The 21,345-nt window shown below is 35.3% G+C and overlaps 1 protein-coding gene and 1 long non-coding RNA gene across 2 annotated transcripts; both read right to left on the bottom strand.

Moving 5' to 3' along the window:
* Window positions 1-6,501: 6,501 nt before the first annotated feature.
* On the bottom strand, window positions 6,502-7,759 carry ap1ar (adaptor related protein complex 1 associated regulatory protein). The gene is made up of 4 exons (XM_056472932.1): window positions 7,751-7,759; window positions 7,541-7,613; window positions 7,302-7,409; window positions 6,502-7,003 (listed from the first exon to the last, which is right to left on the bottom strand). The coding sequence occupies exons 1-4, from the start codon at window positions 7,757-7,759 to the stop codon at window positions 6,735-6,737; spliced, it is 459 nt and encodes a 152-aa protein (XP_056328907.1). The 3' UTR covers window positions 6,502-6,734.
* Window positions 7,760-8,357: 598 nt separating this feature from the next.
* Window positions 8,358-10,685, bottom strand: LOC130240801 (uncharacterized). The gene is made up of 3 exons (XR_008838798.1): window positions 10,605-10,685; window positions 10,381-10,479; window positions 8,358-8,419 (listed from the first exon to the last, which is right to left on the bottom strand). It is a non-coding gene; the product is annotated as an uncharacterized LOC130240801 (long non-coding RNA).
* Between the last annotated feature and the right edge of the window lie 10,660 nt (window positions 10,686-21,345).

The following is a 21,345-nucleotide window of genomic DNA, read 5'->3' as shown; positions in this document are numbered from 1 at the left end:
GGGGTTGCGGGCTGAAAAGTCTGGGAACTCCTGCTTTAAACAAACAGCACAGGTCTTTTTTTTTGACAGTATATATAATCTTGTACACAGTCTGTGCCCAAACCAGTGCGACCAAATGTTTTCATTTACATAAAAAAACTCAAACCAACTGGATGTAATGTTATCATTTATTAGCAGTCAGATTTAACCCGAGGTCTTAATTACTGTATACAGAAATGATGAAACAGTTTACATTCAGATTATCTGACAGATTTCCAAACACTCAAAAAAACAAAAATCAAAGAAGTTCTTCTAACGCGGGATATGATCTGAAATAAAAATGTGCAACGTCTAAGCTCTGCCGAAGAGTTGGGAAGCGCTTTGGAAATTTCTTTCATGGAATGTTCAGCATTAGATTTTCTTTTTAAAATCAAGAACACCCGTATTTCATTTACACAAAAACACACTCTTCCCATAATACAAAATAAGGCCAGGTATCAATGTGATACTCTCAAACTTTCATTTGAGATTGTGTTAAAGCTGCAAACCCCGTCTTAAGTTTGACAATACCGACCAAAAACACACAGATAGGGTTCTTTCCATTGCACACAAAGTTATTTACGACCACAAGGGGAGTTGAACTTTGACAAACATTCATATTTTTGCATATGTGCTCCCAAACTCTTCAAACAAGATGAGTGAAGTGATCGACACTCTAAAAAAAAATCAATCAACTAAAACAAACATTTTACATTCAGGTGACAAGAATACGTGTCTTTTAAGGTGTGCTGGTAGAACTAAACGCAAACATGATTGTGCTGTACAGAAACTCTTGTGTTCATTATATACACAATTCAGGGAAACGTTTAGAAGCATTAGGTTGAATTCAGACTCAAACTCGAGGCAAATTGAGATTCACGAGTTATGTTGCCATCCATCTATTTTATGCGTGTTTTGAAATCTCGCATAAAAAAATGGAAATGGCGAAATGCGCAAATTTTTTTTAAACGCATGCGCACAGCTGAGCAGTGTTGCCATATTGGGCGGGTTTCAATTTATTTTTGCGGGTAAAAAAAAAAAGACAAAGACGGGTAGTGAAAATTTGGCGGCTTTGAAAACGGAGCATGATTTTGGCTACCGTCCCCATCCCGACCCTCACCACTGAGCGCGATTCTGGCGACAGTAATTGAGTTCCAGATGGCTGGGCGGGTCATTTTGCATTTCGGCGGTTTTTGGATAGCTTTTGGCTGGATCAGTCAGCTACATCTGGCAACACTGCAGCTGAGTAAACTTTGTATTCGACAAGATAAAATGTGTACAACTTACAATGAAAACACATTTAGCAAATAATTCAGGACGTGCTTCAAAAAAATAAAAGTCATGGTTTTGATTTAGCAGATCATGTGATGTCAAAAATGGTCGCGATAGGACATTTTTGGACAAACCAATGCAATCCACGACATTTTGTAAGTTTTTGATTTAGTGGCTTTCTTTTGAATTCGTAAGATCTCATTTGTACAATTTGCTTATCTCCAAATGACGGGTGGGTTTAGGGGTGGGGTTTAGTGCATGCCTCCTTAAAAATCGTACATTTTCGTATGACTGAACTAGTACGAATTCGTACAAACTAGCCAGTAAACTGACAAAACGTAAAATAGTTTCCTCGTGAGATCAGGCTGGAGAAACCAGTGGATCAACAGTGTCGTAAAACCTCAAAATATTGTTTTGCTCCTTCTAAAATCCCTCAGTGAAGTTATAAGGCAAGTTGGCAATAAAATCATAATTGTTTTTTTTTACCCAGCAGCATTTACTGTCCAGCCGTAGTTGACTGGGAAGTGACACGAACAGCTGTTATTATCAGAACGATAATTTCGAATTCATTATCAACAGATTAAATTGACTTTAAACATGCCTGTGCGTAGCTTGTCAGTAAACTACGACTGTGTAATACTCAGCTCCATCTGAACCGGCTTTACTGATAATGCGCATGAAAATAATGTCTTTGATTAATTGCCCAGCCCTACAGTATGGATTTATTGTCAAAATGTGAAGAATTTTAACAATTCACAATTAGTGAATGTACAGGTAATATTTCATATTTCACTCTAAAATCAAAAGGGATTTTTATTATATAACAAATAAAACAAGATACGCAAAAAAAAAAGTTGATTGTTTTAGTATCCGCATCATTTGTTTTTCACATACAGGATTAAAATAAGATTTATAGTAAAAGGCCAGTCCACACTAATGTGTTTTAGTTTACAATTGCATTTTTTCTCCAGTTTCTTCCGTGCACAGAGTCAGCGTTTTTAGGAAACGAAAACGTATCATTTTGAAAACGCTATTCAAAGTGGATCAATTGAAAACAACGATCTCGTTGCAGTGTGGACCGTAAAATCAGTCTGATCGTAACTATTTTACGTTTTGTCAGTTTAGTGGCTAATACAAGTTGAGTCATACAAAAATGTCCGATTTTAAAAAGGAGGCGTGGCACCCAACCCCACCCCTAAACCCAACGTCATTGGGGGAAAAGCGAAACATTCTAAATTGTACAAATAGATTGTATGAATTAATGCAAATTAGCAACTAAATCAAAAAGTTACGAATTGCTGTGAGACTGTGTTGTAAAACGGAGGCATTCGAAACCGAAATCGATGTGACGCAGTAGTGACCAATTCAACGACATTGTAAAGCAGATGTTTGGATGCAGTTCGTTTTGACAGCTTTATTAAGGATTAATGTTCATTTGTACATGCACCGTATTGCCTCTATTCAGACAGAATTTAATGAACAAATTTGTTCAGCGGCGGAAGCAGACAACAGTTGCGACATTTTGCCGCAACGTTCGAAAGAGACAAAAGTAAATAAACAACAGGCGGAAGGTTGCAGGTAAAAGCATCTTACATCTGTGGGCATGCGCAGTACATAAACGAAACCGGTTTCAGTTGTTTTAGTGTGGATGATGTAAAGAACTGAAAATGATAGTGTAGACATGGAGCGTATTAAATGAAAACGCCATTTTGAAATTCATCCGGATTAGTGTAGACGTAGCCTAATAAGTGAAAAAGAAAAATAATACTTTTTAGTAACACTTTATCTTAAGGTGTCATTGTTACCTGTTACTGTAGTAATTACAATTAATTATGCACAATTACATGCAACTAACACTACACCCACCCACATTCTAACCCATATAATTGCCATACAAGTACCATATCAGTACACATATGTTATACTTATTTTACTGAGTAAGTGCAGTACTCAGAAGTTAAATGAATAGTACCACTGTAACAAGGAAACCTTAAAATGAAGTGTAAGCCAACTTCTTTGATTAAATTGACAACACTGGCATGTTTCAGAAAGAATATTGGAATGTTATAATGATCACTGATCATTTCCAAACATAGCAAGACACTGCTAATTCATTCAGTTAAGTCAAAATGATCAAAACCAGAGGTAGTGACTGAAGATTTGTTTCATCATGGAATATTCTCCCCATTTCTGATTCATTGTCCAAACATGCAGCAGCCAGTGTAAAGAATAACCTGCTTAGCTATACAGAGTGTGCGATATTAACAGAAACATGATTTGTTTACGACTGATTCATTTAGAAACAAAAGCAAGAGACTCATAGAATCGTTGAAGTTATTTTAGATTTAAAAAAAAATAATAACCAAAAGGAAAAGAAAAAAAACTATGTTGCTTTGAGATGTACAATCATGTGTTGCCATTTTGACCAAATTTCACTGGCGAAGCCTACACTGTAAAAAGTACTGGTTGCCTTAAATTTTTTAGTGAATCAAATTAACCTTATTTGAACTTCTATTATATTAAACTGACGTAAAACAGCTTCCATAACTTTAATTTATATGTAGAACAAGATTAAGAACTAAAACACATGTTGTCATGACTACTTTTTACAGTGCAAGGCCAAAAAGAAAGGACATCATGTCAAAAACTCATTTTAATTTCTTATTTGATACAGCTGTTGTATAAAATTAGTTCCCATTTGCTGATATTCAAGAAAGCGACACTCATCTCTTACAAAACAACTCCATACAATGATCTGTTTTGTCCTTATAACGAATTATAGGCTCATTCATTTTATTTCGCATTTAATCTTTTTGATCTCTAAACATGTTTTTGTTTGGTTTATTTAATTTATTTGCAAAGTTTGTGACAAAGAAAGATAATATAAGTTTGCATACGTGTTTAAAACGACAAAACTGTAAATATCGCACACCCCTATAGCAGTTTGTCAACAAAATCCCCGACCAGCAATCATACACAGATTAAAATTAACTCTATTAAAAGCACTTTGGGACTACTGTAAAATGTTTCCCGATGTATTTATTCCATCTTTTGTTGAGGAAATATATTTTAGCCCAAAATTTAGCATGTCAGTGTTTCTGAAGCCACACTCAGATCAGATGACTGTTATTATATGCAAATGAATGGAAATTATGATAGTTCTGTAGCTATAAAGAAACGTCCCTCATCTTCCAAAATTGCACTTGATTCAGTTCTGTAATGAAAACTTGTGAAATAAGGCTGAAGTGAAAGATTAAGACATGAAGTATTGATGCAAGAATTTTCAAAACTCAACCCAGTTACCAAATGGAAACAGATATAAATAAATTACAGCTGCACCACATTCAAAAAGGGGGCAAATTAACCCAGGAAAAGCAAATCCTAATGAATCTACGACCCAATAGAGTGAATTTCACGAAAGCAGATGACCAGGGGGTCTCATTTATAACTGTGGCATATGCACCAAACGGGTAGAAATGTGCGTACGGCACTTCTCATGCAAAAATTGTTATCTATAAAAACAAACGTGACAGGAGAATGTGCGCAGATGGAGGAAAGCCAAATAACATTTCACTTTTAGGGTGCTTTCACACATAGACATTTGTTTCGGAACGTGGTGCATTGTCCTGTTAGCTTGGTTCGTTTGGTCATAAGTGAACTCTCGCAATTGCACTCGGATATGCACCAAAACAATCGGTCTTGACTCGGTTGAAACAAACTCTAGAGCAGTTCGGTTGTAGTAAAAAAGCGACATGATCCAACGAACTAAAAAAAATCCATAATACACTTTGATATAGGTTATGTAATAGGCATATTTATCCATTCATCCATCCATCCATCCATCCATACACACACCCACAATTATTAGCCCCATTTGAATATTTTTCTTTTTAAATATTTCCCAAATGATGTTTAACAGAGCAAGAAATTTTCACAGTTTGTCTGATAATATTTTTTCTTCTGGAGAAAGTCTTATTTGTTTTATTTCGGCTAGAATAAAAGCAGTTTTCAATTTTTTTAACACTATTTTAAGGTCAAAATTATCAGCCCCTTTAAGCTATTTTTTTTCGATAGTCTACAGAACAAACCATAGTTAAACTTGCCTAATTACTCTAACCTGCCTAGTTAACCTAATTAACCTAGTTAAGCCTCTAAATGTCACTTTAAGCTGTATAAGGTGTCTTCAAAAATATCTAGTAAAATAGTATTTACTGTCATCATGGCGAAGATAAAATAAATCAGTTAGTAGTAATAAGTTATTAAAACTATTATGATAGAAATGTGTGAAAAAAATTCCGCTAAACAGACATTTGGGGAAAAAATAAACAGGGGGGATAATAATCTGATTTTAACTGTGAATGTGTATACATATACACACACACACACACACACACATTTACATATATACAGTTTGAAGTCAGAATTTTTATCCCCCTTTGTTTTTTTTTAACTTATTTAAATATTTCCCAAATGTTTACCAGAGCAAGGAATTTTCACAGTATGTCTGATAATATTTTTTCTTCTGGAGAAAGTCTTGTTTTATTTAGGCTAAAATAAAAGCAGTTTTAATTTTTTAAAAATCATTTTAAGGTCAAAATTATTAGCCCCTTCAAGTTATTTTTTTTCGATAGTCTACAGAACAAACCATCGTTATGCAATAAATTTCCTAATTACCCTAACCTGCCTAGTTACCTAGAGCAAAAATGCAACATTGTAACAATTTTAATCCCTGTTTGGGAACAAAATTCATCTATAGGTGTGAAAGCACCCTAAATTGAGACACTTAAATTATCCTATGAGCCATAATCTTTGATAATAAATACATTAAATTGATTCTGGTGTACGTTTACTTTTAGGATAGTTTCAACAAAATGTTATAATCAGACCCCAGGTCATATTCAGCAGAAAAATATATATTTGCATAAATTAAAAAGCCTTTTAATAGATTGAGTAATCTATTGTTTGGGTAAGTTGACCACATTACCCACCCAGTTCTCATTACTATATTGCAAAACACACACACACAATATATGTGACAAAATCACCCCACTGTATAGTGCCACCCACTGCTTCTGCTGAAAAATTACACTTCAAAACTAACTATTTTTGCCTAAAGAGCCACAAAGAACCTTTGTATTGTAACAAGGAAAAAATATAGTAACGTAAAAGTAATTAATATATAAACAAAATATCCTGATGTATTAGAGTATTGAGAAGTGTGTGTGTGTGGTGGAGGGGGAATGGGTGAAGCAAAAACAAAAAAACTTCAGTGAAATTCACTCACCAACAAATTCTGAGTCGCATAAAGCATTTCTTTCCGTTGAATTACCTTTCTCACTGAGATATTTTAATTTAGTTTCATATATTATGTTAAGCGGATCATCACACTGTATATAAATGAGGGGTTTTGATACCACAGTCATCTCACTGTCTCTGACTGTAGACTATCTCTCCTGTTGGTCCTCTGTCTGATTTTCAGCCTCCTCAGTGGGCGTGTCCAGCGCTGGATTAACCAATCCAGCAGAGTCTTCGTGTTCTCCGCTGTCCTCGGGATGAGCACTGACAAAGTCATTCTCCCACTCCAGAGCCGTGGAGTCCTCAGAGGTGGAGGTGGGTCCGCTGTCCTGCTGCCTCCCGCCAGGACGGAGAGCTGCGCGTAAAATATCCTCCTCCGTTTTTGATCGCTCCCATGCAGGACCCATCCGGTTCATTCCTGTTGAGGGACACAAGTTAATTTATTAAAGTCCGCATGAACTGGAAGCAGTTTTACTCTAGCAATTTTACTCTAATGCTGTGCACTTCTTCCTTTGGATCAAGCTATAAACGATCCGTGTGGTTCAAACTAGCTGCACTGTTTCACTTATCGCTTTGACACTTTTAAATGGTTTCCATAATGCATAAACATTATGTCATAACTCTTAAAAGTTTTGCGCTTTGCTAAAAACATTGAGGAAAAGCTCTTCCATCACAGCTCTCCTCATTTTTGTGTGATGTTCGGTAAAGTCGCTCACCCTCCTCATCCTCCCACTCCAGCTCCAGTGAGGTGGCATCAGTCTTACTGGTGAAGTCCCAGCTGCTCTCCGTGTTCGGGGTCACCACATTCGTCTCAGAGCTCAGTCCTTCAGGTCATTGTCAAATTTAAAACAGACAAATATTACTATTTTATGGAATATTGTTTTATCAGACTAACAATAAATTAAGTGTATTATAATATATTCTGTAGTATTTTAATGTGTTAATAGGAACTTACTGTTACTGCGAAACGCTTCAGATTGAGCCTTTACACTCTGCAGGTACACCTCAAAATCTTCATCGGATGCTTTCTGAAGAAAACACACACAGTTACATCATCCATCTGCAAATCTCTGCTGTCATCACCTTAGATGTGTAGATAATCATAATAAAAGATTCATCTATGAATCTTTTATTACATTTAAACTGTAGACACGCCTGCCTATACAGGTGCCATGATTTTTCAGTTTACTCACAGTTAAATATTATATATAAACATACATACATGTGTGAATATATATATTAGTGAATATATATATATATATATATATATATACACACACACATGCATATATACATATATACATATATATATATATATATATAATATATATATCTATATATATATATATATATAATATATATCTCCATACATGCATGCATGCATACATACACACACACGTGTGTGTGTGTGTGGTGTGTGTGTGTATGCATGCATGCATGCATATATATATATATATATATATATATATATATACACACACATATACACACACACACACATGCATACATGCAAATAAATATACACATAAAAAAAATCATATATACACACACACATATATAAATCTTGGATAATGTCTCCAAGGTCATGCACTAAACATTATTTTACAACCAACTTAAAATGGGACAATTACAAAAATGGGGAGGTCATTATGAATACACCACGTGGATGTGGAATTTTGAGTCAAATGTAATGGGTTTATGCTTTAAGCATGATTTGTGCACAAATATCTTGGGGTCATGGAATATCATTTGCATTAACCGAATAAACTCACGGTTTGTGCCGACTGTCTTTGCTCTCTGGTTCTGATCTGAGTTTGGTCCTCTGGGGCTTCCCCTGAAAACAAAACATTTAAAAATGACTAACAATTCAGTTTAGTGTCCTACTAAACAGACGGCAAATCAGCAGATGGTAAAACACACAGCTCATGGTAGAAAGCAGCCAAATAAGAGAAAATAAGTCAGACAGAAGACATTAAGGCAAATTAAGAAGAAAAATGCTAATAAAAGGAGGAGGAGATGAGAGAGGTGGTTTAAGATAGCTAGTTTAAAATGGAGAAGGTTTTCTTGGAAGCAGATTGATTTTACTATTAAGAACATTAACTGCTGGGTCATTCATCAGAGGTTTGTTAATATTTATGCTGGAGCACAATAAGCCTTCAGTCCTGTTTATTATCCTGACATGAACTATTCATTGCCTGCTGAAATCTATAAATGGTTTATGTTAAGGATGAGAAAAAAAAATGTACAAATGAGATATCCCATTTTGAACATTTTAAAATGTTATGCAAAGCATACCTTTTTAAAAAAATAAGTTTAAAATATTTCATTAAAGCCAAACTGTAATATAATTATATGGTATGAAATAATAACTCGTCATCATTCAGCGTAACAAATTTATGAAAAAACAGAAAAGCATAATTATTCCGACCAGGATCAAAATATAATGTAAAATACTAAATGTTCATTTGATTTAGCAGCTGCATTTTCGATCTACAATAGCATTTTTAAATATGTCATCAAATGATCCTTGTTTTGTAAGTGGCTAAATAATTTTTTTAGCATTATTCTTAGTCTTAGAATTATTAGCCCTCCTGTGACTTTTAAATTCTTTTAGAATTTTTAATTCTCCCAAGTATTGTTTAATGAAGAAAATATTTTCCTCAACACATTATAAAATATAATAGTTTTAATTACTCATTTCTTTTGTCTTTGCCATGATGACAGTGGTAAATATTTTACTAGTTATTTTGCAAGATACTAGTATTCAGTTTGAAGTGCAATTTAAAGACTAGGGCTGCGTCCAAAACCGCATCCTTCCATACTATATAGTACGCTGAAATCAGTTTGTAAACCAAGTAGCATGTCAGAATTCATAGAAATCGAAAATCAGTATGTGAGAAGTACCCGGATAACTTGCTACTTTCGACGAGATTCTGAAGTGCGCATCCCATGCATGCTGCGCTATCCCATGATGCCCCATGAGAGAATTCATGAATGGGAGTAAAGCGACGCAACTGATGCAGGTAGGTCACATGACCATGACAAAATGGCGGCTGTAGTATGTCTGAATTCCATAATACTTCTCACATTCATCCTGTATAGAACGTACTATTGTAAACGGCCGAATAGTGCGTTTAATATAAATGCGGTACCTACTGAGTAATAGGCAGTTTTGGATGCAGCCTAAGTTAATATGGTTAACTAGGCACGTTCGGATAATCAGGCAAGTTATCGGACACAGTAGTTTGTTCAAAGTAAATCAGAAAAAAATTATCTTCAAAAGGGTTATAATATATTTTTTAGTTTTTTGTTTATATTTATGTAATAATGCTGTGATTACTTGCTCTGTTAAAAATTATCTGAGAAATATAAAAAATAATAATAATAATAAAATAAAAACTATCCACTGGAGGGCGAATAGCTTTGACTTCAATTGCATGGATGATGGATGTGTGTGTACATATAATTAATTAATTAAATAAATAATTATTAATTAATAATAAATAAATAATAAATAATAATATTATATATTTTCTATAAACTATTGTTACACTGAATGACAAGTTAGTAGATGTCTGTAATTCATGGCAGAACAAAAAAGCATGATAATTGTTTTAATTCAGCTTTGACCAACATACAATACATAACTTAAAAACCCAAGCAACTATTCCTGTTAAAATCAGAGTTATAATTTAACACAACTCAGGGCGTGTCAAAAGTGAAAGGGGTGTTGGCTGAAGGCAAGTGGGCGGGTTTTTTGAGAAGGGCTGGGCGTGCTCAGTGCGAACGCCTCACCTCCTTTAGCTTTCGTTCCTTAGCGAGCCGCGCTGCCTCGCGCTGGGCTGCAAAAACAGCCTCCTCTTCTAGCCTTAACTTCTCCTCTTCTGCCACTAACTGGGCAGAAATCACAACAGAAAGGGAAGGTTAACTAAATAAAATAATAGCAGGGGCAAAAAAAACAAAGCAATGGAAAACAACAAATGAAAACCAGAAAGGATTTTGAATGAAACCTGCTATACCTGTGCTTTTAGCTTTCATCGATCTGCACCTGTTTGTCTGAGAGCGCAGCATAGCGATGCTCCTTTAAGTGGCTGATCTCCTCCTCGCTGATGGGTCTGGACCATCACAGGAGAGCATTGAGTTCAGAGTTGCCATCAGCTTATTAAATCTGTGGTACTTTATGTCATGTGATGCACTGATCTGATGTGAATAGTTAGTCCTAAATTGATTATAATATTGATAATTTTGACTATCAGGTTCATTTTAGAGCTTATCCAGGCCAAGAGTCGACCACCAATATGAAAGACAGTTTGAATATTAGTCAGCGTGGCTGGAAATGTGTAAACCCAAACATAAAACAACACAACTGACATAAAAAACCTTAGATAGGATCACTCAAAAATTGCATTAAAGCTGTAATAACCATATAAAAAAGTCACAGAATTTACAATTTATTTATAAATAAATAAAAAGTAGGGCTGACTAGTGCCTGTAAATACTATTAAACCTACTATACTGACTATTAAAATTAAGTATAGGCCTATACTTTTTGTACATAGTATCTTGTGTGATAATAATAATGATATAATATTAAAAATAACAATAATACTATCTGACAGTTATTCATCATTCAACAATGTCATTCATTCGCACAACTGAGATTTACAGCCTTAAAGGTCCTGTGAATTGTGCGTTTTTTATTCAATGTTGACGAATCTCAACTGAAACATGTAGGGGCGGGGCATAGAGTAGCCCCGCCCCTTTAAAAACAGCCAATACCATTTTGTTTTGATCACAGCTCTGCTTGACGATGCTTTCCATACACAATTTGATATTTTACTTAGCAACACAATAATTATTGCATTAAAACGTATCATTTTTAAATATCTTTATATATTATTTGTAATACAATTTAATCCTTTAATACAAGTAGTCAGATATATAAACTGTACCCTTATGTTTACCTGCACAAAGAAAACACTTTTTGAATGTAACAAAGCTCAAGTACATGCACAGAACAAAATTTATAGCAAATAAACAAATGTAAATATTATCCTTTTGCTTTTTGATCAATCATAGGCGTTTAAGAACTCGCTCAAACTGATCACACGCTCAACAGAAAGGGCTGCGATTGGCTCTAACGGTCAGCATGGCTCTGGTGCTGTTAAGCAGTGACACGGACACTGATGGGTAAACGGCCACGGCAATCAGCTGATCCATTATAGACAGCGACGTGGTGGAGAAAACTCACTCTGCAGACATACTTGTGTCTGAATCCACAAGTAACGTTATTGTTGTAACAGCCGAGAGAGGAGATAAAACATTACCTCATGAACACGCCAGCAGGTCAAAGAAGCCACAGAGAGTGTGAGTGAGTGAGAGAGGCTGTGTCCGAAACCGCATACTTCAATTCAATATAGTATGTTAAAAATCAGTATGCGAGCCGAGTAGTATGTCCGAATTCATAGAATTCGAAAATCATTATGCGAGAAGTACCCCGGATGACTTACTACTTCCGGTGAGATCTTAAGTGTGCATCCCATGCTGCCCCGTGAAAGAATTCACAAATGGAAGTAAAGCAACGCAACTGACGCAAGTAGGTCACGTGACTATGACAAAATGGCGGATGTAGTACGTCCGAATCCTATTCATACTTCTCACTTCATACTGTATAGAATGTACTTTTCTAACGGCCGAGTAGTACGTTAAATTCAAATGCAGTACCTACTGAGTAGTAGGCGGTTCGGACGCAGCCAGAGAGTTTACAGCTTTCATTTTTTCCTAGCTGGGATCTGATGTACTTCCCTGCCAGCGAAAAACTGTCTAGCAAACTCACAAGCAGTGAATTGTGCACAGTTTTCTGCTTTTTAAGTAGTTGGAGCATTTTAATTACTATAGTAAGCTACCACCATATAACGCATATGTGATAAATGATGACGGTGCATAATAACTGGTTATGATTATTACTAACTGGTACCAAATTGTTCGTGTCTGCATCACATGCACAAAGAAACAATTAATTTTGACACCCTAGTATGTGTGCAGATAAACAATCAAAAATGTAAAAAAAAAAAAAAAAAACAACAACAAGATTAATATCATACTGGGGCAAGCTTTGTGAGCTCTCACCCTGGAAAAAAAAGACAAAAGTCAACGTCTAAGCAAAAGAAGAATCTAATAAGAACTTAAACGTGGTTTTGTAAGTGCGTCCTCACCTCATCGCTCTCCACAAGATTCTCAACTGAAACAGAACGCATGATCACTCACAAACACCAATGAAACTACATTCATATACAATTAAATTTCACTTATAAACTATATTTTCATTATATATTAGCAAATAGACTTTGGTGTACCTCAATGGTAAAGTGTTCCCCAGCTGTGTTACTTCTGAAGTACTTCGACCTATAGACAGAAAAATATTAATCAATCCTTAGGTCTAACATGAGAGATGAGCAATTCCAGCATTATGGATATGACATTTGCAGTACATTTACATTTACAGTGAAAGTATATGCTATCATTTTATTTAAACATCTGTTTATATTATCCAAAACAACTAACCACAGCATTATGGGAGCAGAAAAATATCAATCTGTAAACATTTTTATATTTTAATGAGGAAAATAAACATGCATTATGGATGTTACCAAAAAAGTACATGAGTTTACAGTATAAAACAAACATTGTAGAAATTCTGTGAATTAAACTGCACAACCCAAAGGATCAATGCTCCTCAAAGGGGTGAAGAGTTGGCTTACTATAGAACAAAATCGATTGATTGAATTTTTTATTATTTTACATTTTTTTGCATTATGAGGAAAAGCTTCGTTATGGATGTGACAGATGTGAAATTGGCACTTGTGTGATTTTGGTAAATCAAATATAATAGCTTGAAAACATGAACGGAGACATTTAGAGTGTTTTTAAAAGCACTGTAAGTACTTGCTTACACAAAACGCAGAAACCATTTCTAGTTTGGCGAAAACGTTTTTCATGGCAAGGTTGACATTTGCATGGAATTGCTCAGATGTATTATGATTAATACATTAAGCAATAGTGAAATCCAATATCATCTCTAGCAATTTAAAAGATTAAATTCTGAGAAGCACCAAATAGGGATTTTGTTTCTCAAAATTGAGGTAAAATTGGTTATATATTTGCATTACATTTGTTCATTTTTTTTTTGTAAGTGTCACAGTCCCTATATTGTTTACCACGTTATTTTGACTATTCAATCTGAAATAGCATACAAGTACGACTTCAAAACAACATTGGCACTCTTTAATTAACTGTGAACAATACATTTTGATAGCCATTGGGTGCTAATATGAGTTCCCTACTTAGAATTTGCAAAGAATACTTTTCTGAAATTATATTAAAGAGAATGTACGAATATAAATCCAACTTCACCCCAATTTTCTCATTATAGTAATTATCTACTTCAGACACCTCAAATACTCGTGTGTGTGTGTGTGTGTATATATAACACAGTATATTATTTATAATATATGAATTTAGATAAGATATAGATAAACAATCCATGATTGCCTGAAGGTTGATGTCCTAGGGCGGATTCACATAAAGACTCTGGGCGGGGTCCTGAGATTACACATCAACTAATGCGGAAACAAGTGTAAGCACGAATCGTTCAAGCGAATCGGCTCGTTCGAACAATTCTTTCTAATGACTGCTCCAAAGTGTGAATGAAGTGGCTAGGTTTACATTGTTTAATACATCATCATACATAATTATTTTACCGCACATTTTACCACAAGACGAGTCACATTAAAAAAAGTTATCTCCAAAAGCGAACGTGTTGCGAATCGATTCAATTGAATCATTTATAAAAATAATGATTCATTCGCAAAAACATAGCTGTTGGAACAATTATCAGCTACCTAAACTCGTTAATGTAACTTCAGTGTTACAATGACATATGTTTTAAGTAAATTCCTGTTTAAGTAATACCCACAGATTGTCCAACTGATGAAATCCACCTAACAACCGGCGAATCATTGAGGTAACGTAAAGTTGACTGTGAAAACACTGTATTTTACAGTCATTGGGTGCTAATATGATTTCCCTATTTAGAATTTGCAGAGAGCACTTTTCTGATATTATATTATGAAGGGGAGTAACCAAATGTGCGAATATAAAACCAGTTATAATCCAACTGGCGAATGCTGTTTCCGTCACAGATAACGTTTTAATAAAATCATAACACAAGTCCCATGAATGGCTCACCCTCCTCCTCTCTGTATCCTGTTGGCTTCTCTCCTAAAGAGCCCAAAACAGTGAGCCCAGCAGTTCCCCATGGCACACACGGATCAGGTGTATGTTTCAGCTACTCCTCCATTGCTGATCTCCGGCTTCATCAGGCACTTTAACCACCGGGCACGAGGATTTTACCGCACGTTGCATGACTGTGTGAAGCGCGGGCACGCGGCCGGTTCGCGCAGGTAAATCACCTGCGGACACTGCACTCATCGCCCGTCAGTCGCATCCTCAGCTCCGGCCTAAAAACACCTCTTTGTTTCTTCTTCCTGACAACTCAGACATGTGATTAATGTTTAAACTACGGCGAGTCGCGAGGCACAAATACTGCAATTATGTTTTAGAGACACGCAGGGGCGCCAGAGATCATTCGTACTTGAAATCACCATGGTAACCACAGCTTGCCCTAATAAATCGTAGTTAGGCTACTGCAGCAATAATGCAAGACTATATTAGTTATTGCAGGTTTTTTTCTTCCTGAGCAAAAAACAAACAAAAAAATGACTATGATACAGTTTTAGTTTGACACCCACTAAAATGGCATTTAATGTAACAGTTATATGTGTCAAAAATATGTCAGGCATATTAGGAGTAGGAATTGTTTGTTGACATATTAAAACACAGCACAGTACCAACATACTGAATCACTGGCATTTTAAATATATATATATATATATATATATATATATATATATATATATATATATATATATATATATATATATATATACATATATATATATATATATACATATATATATATATATATACATATATATATATATACATATATATATATATACATATATATATATATACATATATATATAATTACATATATATATATATATATATATATATATATATATATATATATATATATATATATATATATATATATATATATTTATATATACATATATATAGACATATATATATATATATACATATATATATATATATAATATATATATATATATATATATATATACATATATACATTATATATTATACATATATATATATATATATATATATATTATATATATATATATATATTATATATATATATATATATATATATATATATATATATATATATATGCCACTATCATTCAAACTACCAAGTTTTAGTCATGGATAATAAAGTTTATAAAGTTGCTGCTTATTTTACAGTACAGGTCAGATTGTCCTTTGATCATAAACAAAATTACACTCACCAGCCACTTTATTAGGTACACCTTACTAGTACCGGGTTGGACCTCCTTTTGCCATCAGAACTTGCTTAATCCTTCATAGCATAGATTCCACAAGGTACTGGAAATATTCCTCAGAGATTTTTGTCCATATTGACATGATAGCATCACGCAGTTGCTGCACATTCATGATGCGAATCTCCCGTTCCAACCACATTCCAAAGGTGCTCTATTGGATTGAGATCAGGTGACTGTAGAGGTCATTTGAGTACAGTGAACTCATTGTCATGTTCAAGAAACCAGTCTGAGATGATTCACGCTTTATGACGTGGTGTGTTATCCTGCTGGAAGTAGCCATCAGAAGATGTGTACACTGTGGTTATAAAGGGATGTATGGACATGGTCAGCAATAATTCACAGGTAGGCTGTGGCATTGGCACGGTGCTTAGTTGGTACGAATGGGTCCAAAGGGTGTGAAGAAATTATCCCCCACACCATTACACCACCAACCTGAACCATTAATACAAGGCAGGATGGATCCATACTTCCATATTGTTGACGCCAAACTCTGACCCTACCATCCGAATGTCGCGGCAGAAATCGAGACTCAGCAGAGCAGGCAATGTTTTTCCAATCTTCTATGGTCCAATTTTGGTGAGCCTGTGTGAATTGTAGCCTCAGTTTCCTTTTCTTAACTGACAGGAGTGGCACCCGGTGTGGTCCTCTGCTGCTGTAGCCCATCCGCCTCAAGGTTGGACGTGTTGTGTGTTCAGAGATGCTCTTCTGCAGACCTCGGTTGTAACGAGTGGTTATTTGAAATACTGTTGCCTTTCTATCAGCTCCAACCATTCTGGCCATTCTTCTCTGACCTCTAGCGCCCACAGAACTGCCGCTCACTGGATATTTTCTCTTTTTCAGACCATTCTCTGTAAACCCTAGATGGTTGTGTGAGAAAATCCCAGTTGATCAGCATTTAATGGAATACTCAGACCAGCCCGTCTGGCACCAACAAACCATTCAAAGTCACATTCAGAGTCACTTAAATCCCCTTTCTTCGTCATTCTGATGCTGGGTTTGAACTGCAGCAGATCGTCTTGACCATGTCTACATGCCTAAATGCATTGAGTTTGCTGCCATGTGACTGGCTGACTAAACATTTGCGTTAACGAGCTGTTGAAGAGGTGTACCTAATAAAGTGGCCGGTGAGTGTATACCTGCTATGTTAATGATGATATGACCTTAATTCACTCATATTTTGACTGTATTTTAAGAAAAGTTATTAGAAACGTAAAAGTAATTTTGGGACAAAAACATGTATTCATTTTCCTCTGGCTTAGTCCCTTTATTTCCCCGGGGTCGCCACAGAGGAATGAACCGCCAACTTATCCAGGATATGCTTTACACAGCGGATGCCCTTCCAGCTGCAACCCAGTACTGGATAGCCCTGATGCTACATTTTCCATTGTAAGACTGTAAAAAAAAATCGGTTTACAGTTTCCGTATTTTGTACGTGAAGTGTTTTCTGTTTATTTACAGATGTGAAGTGCATCATGGGAAGTTGATCTCTGCTCTGTCGATTTTTGATGTTGAAAGTTCAACTCTACAATTTTACTGCTAATTTGCGGATCTTTTACATAGGTGTCCAACATCTAATGGTTCCTTGGCTATCAGAGTCCTACATATGGAGGATCATCTGCGTCTCCTCTGAATCAGAAACAATGGGGTCTCAGGTATTACTTCATCAAACCCGAGGCCCTGCTGCGTTTTTAAGGTCAAGGAGGATTAAAATCATATTAGCCAACGTGCTTCGACGCTTGGTTTCAGGGAGCGCAAATTGCTCCTAACAGCAGGTAAAGCCGTGCGCCCAGATTGCGCTCCAGGTAAGGCAACCCCACCTTTACGGGCCATCGGTCTGAAACCGTCACGTATGATTTACGCTCCTGCATGTCCAGATAAAGCCACACATACACCTGCTCTATCAGCAGGCCAGAGCGGCTCTTAATGAAAACTAGATTATACCTGGAGACTGAAGACCGCTGTATGCTCGTCACACATGGTGGGATCCGAATGCTTGGCGGAGGTTCTGGAAAAACTGTGTCACTCTCAGAGGTGTAAAATACTTGGGTAGTTTTACTTCATTACTATACTAATGAAGGATAGTTCACCCAAAAATGACAATTTCCTCATCATTTACTCACACTTGAAGTACACATGATGTCAAAATTAAACATTTTGATTTTGTTAGCTCACATTTCTCGTTTTGTGGTCAACAATTAATCTGTGCATGTCATTAAGAAAAAAAAATTATATATATATATATATATATATGCCTTTGTAATCTAAAATTAATATCTGAAAATGTTTTCAGTTAAATTCTCAGATTATGTCTGTCTGAGGTATTGGGTGTGGCTAACATACTTAACCACGCCCCTCCAACTGTCAGTTTTGACAACAAACAGAAATGGTGAGGAGAAGGTGTCTGTACGGTTGTAACATCTCTCCTCAAACTCTTTTCCCAATCTTTACAAATGAAAAGCTTACTACATCCAATCAGCTCGAAGTAGAAAAACAAGCCACGCCCACTGTTTTCTCATTTAATATTACGTTTCACTAGGAACTGTGTCACAATACGAAAAAGAAAGAGCTGCAGCTTCCAGTTCATGCAAACTTTAAGTGGATCAGCACTGAATTTCTTTTTTCTGTTGTACACAAAACATGATACTTTGAAAAATGCTATAAAAAGCAGACAATTACATCTGTAGTGGGAACAAAAAAATTGTGTTTTTCCCAGCATTGTTCCTTTGTGTACATCAGAAGAAAAAAAACAAGTTTGGAACAAAATGGAGGATAAGAAATTGATGACAAAGTTTTCATTTTCAGGTGAGCTGTCTTAAAATGCAGCCCAGGGGTCCGTTCTTTGTACCTGGATTACTCAGTTAGCTGGATTTGGTTATTGACGATTTGACACAACCCAGGATCATTTCGTTCTTCAAAACTCAACCGAGAGTTGTTGTCATAGCAACATTTCTGGTAGCTCAAACCTGCTCGGGAGCAGGCTTATTTCACGTAAACAGGATTAGATCGGGTCAGTTCAAGCAAAGATAATACTGAAAGTATGTACTGAATTCTGATATTTTCCTACAGTAGTAATTATATACATTTGGGAAAATAGTAAATATATTTTTGAACTATATAGTTTAACTATAAAGTTAAAAATATTTATATATATTAATAAAACTTATGCAATCTGCACTCCGAAATAAATGTACAAAGACTGCCACCTGGTGGTTGAAAGAGAAAATGTATTGATTTATTGACTTTTTAGATACAAACGCATACAATCGCATTAGTTCAATTTGTGTATGATAATAGACATGCACAATATGCTACTTTTTTTTTAAAGAAATAATACATTTATGCAGTCAGAAACATGTTTTGAAATATAATATAACAGTGATTTATGCTTCACAAAAGTTACAGATGCTTACCGTTATCAAAATGCTTTTCAATTCAATCCAATTCAACTTTATTTGTATAGAGCTTATACAATGTAGATTGTGTCAAAGCAGCTTCACATAAAGGGTCATAGTAAATTGTAACAGTGTAGTTCAGTTTGTAGTGTTTACGTTCAGTTGAGCTCAGTTCAGTGTGGTTTAATAATCACTACTGAGAGTCCAAATACTGAAGAGCAAATCCAACGATGCGCAGCTCTACAGATCCCGAACCATGCAAGCCAGTGGCGACAGCGGAGAGGGAAAAAAACTTCACTAAATGGCGAAAGTGAAGAAAAAAACCTTGAGAGAAACCAGGCTGCAGTCTCAGTGGCAGAGGCTGGAAGCTGGTCTCAGCGAAGACTCGACTGTCTCTGGAGCGTCACAGGAATCAGTCTCATGTTCTGCACTCCTCCATGACCACCACAGTAGCTGCTCAGGATACGGCCTGGTCCAGGATATGGAAACCTTGGGATCATCTCGTCGTTGATCTTGGATCGAATGTGATGCAAAATGAATTTAAACATCCAGTTATTCCAGTTATTCTACACCGATTAATAAACCGGCTACTATAATACTACTATGGCTACTATAATAAAGAAAATCCGCTCTAACTGCAAAACTAAATAAATTGCTAAATACTCTTGATACACGAAAGTGTAAGCATGCAGCCCACAACAAATGTGGAAAGTTATCGCGTATCATATTTAACAAACCGTTTACTACGGTTTTTATGTAATTTTGCTCACATGGGTAATTGAATATTAATCAGATGATGTCATTACGCGGCTGTGCCGTCAGCCAATCGTTGTATTGCTGATCATGATTTCGAGCATTGATAGATCTGTCCTTCACAACACATGCAGCGATCTCAGATCAGTTCATCCAGACATTTTAATCTGATTCGCGAACTTGTTTGAAGAACCAAATTAGAGATGAGTTATCAAGATTAAAAGATCCAGGATCTGACAAATCATCATTTAAGCGAGGTACGAAGAACGGACCCCAGGTCACAATTTTATATTCTGTTGAAGTAAGAATTATTAGCCCCCATGTATATATATATATATATATATATATATATATATATATATATATATATATATATATATATATATATATATATATATTTTTTTTTAATTATTATTATTTTATTTTATTTTATTTTTTACATTTTTTTTATTGGAATCAACATTTTTTTTCTTCAACTTATTTCTAAACACAATAGTTTTAATTTCTAATAACTGATTTATTTGATCTTTGCCAAGATGACAGCACATAATATTTGACTAGATATTTTTCAAGATACTAGTATTCAGCTTAAAGTCACATTTAAAGGCTTTACTAGGTTAATTAGGTAGGGAAGTTTGGGTAAAAAGCCAAGTCATTGTGTAACGACGGTTTAATCTGTAGACAATTGAAAACAGTTATTGCTTAAAAGGGATAATATTGATCTTAAAATGTTTTTTTTCTTCTTTTTAATTAAACACTGCTTTCATTCTAGCTGAAATAAAACAAATTAAGATTTCCTTCAGAAGAAAAATTATTATAGGAAATACTGTGAAAATGTCCTTGCTCTGTTAAACATAATTTGGAAAATATTGGAAAAAGAAAAAACAAAATCACAGGAGGGCTAATAATTTTGACTTCAACTGTATTTATTTATTTATTTGAAGATTGCTGTGGTAATTTAGCATGAAGGTTAACCTCCGAACGCATAAAATGACTCATTGCTTTCTGCCCTATAGAGCTAATGCTCTCCATATGCCTGCATGCGGAAGCATTATGAAGCGCTT

The sequence above is a fragment of the Danio aesculapii genome, chromosome 14 (genome assembly GCF_903798145.1).
Source record: "Danio aesculapii chromosome 14, fDanAes4.1, whole genome shotgun sequence".
Taxonomy (NCBI): domain Eukaryota; kingdom Metazoa; phylum Chordata; class Actinopteri; order Cypriniformes; family Danionidae; genus Danio; species Danio aesculapii.
Note: the sequence above shows the minus strand (reverse complement) of the source record. Positions and strands in the feature narration are given on the sequence as shown.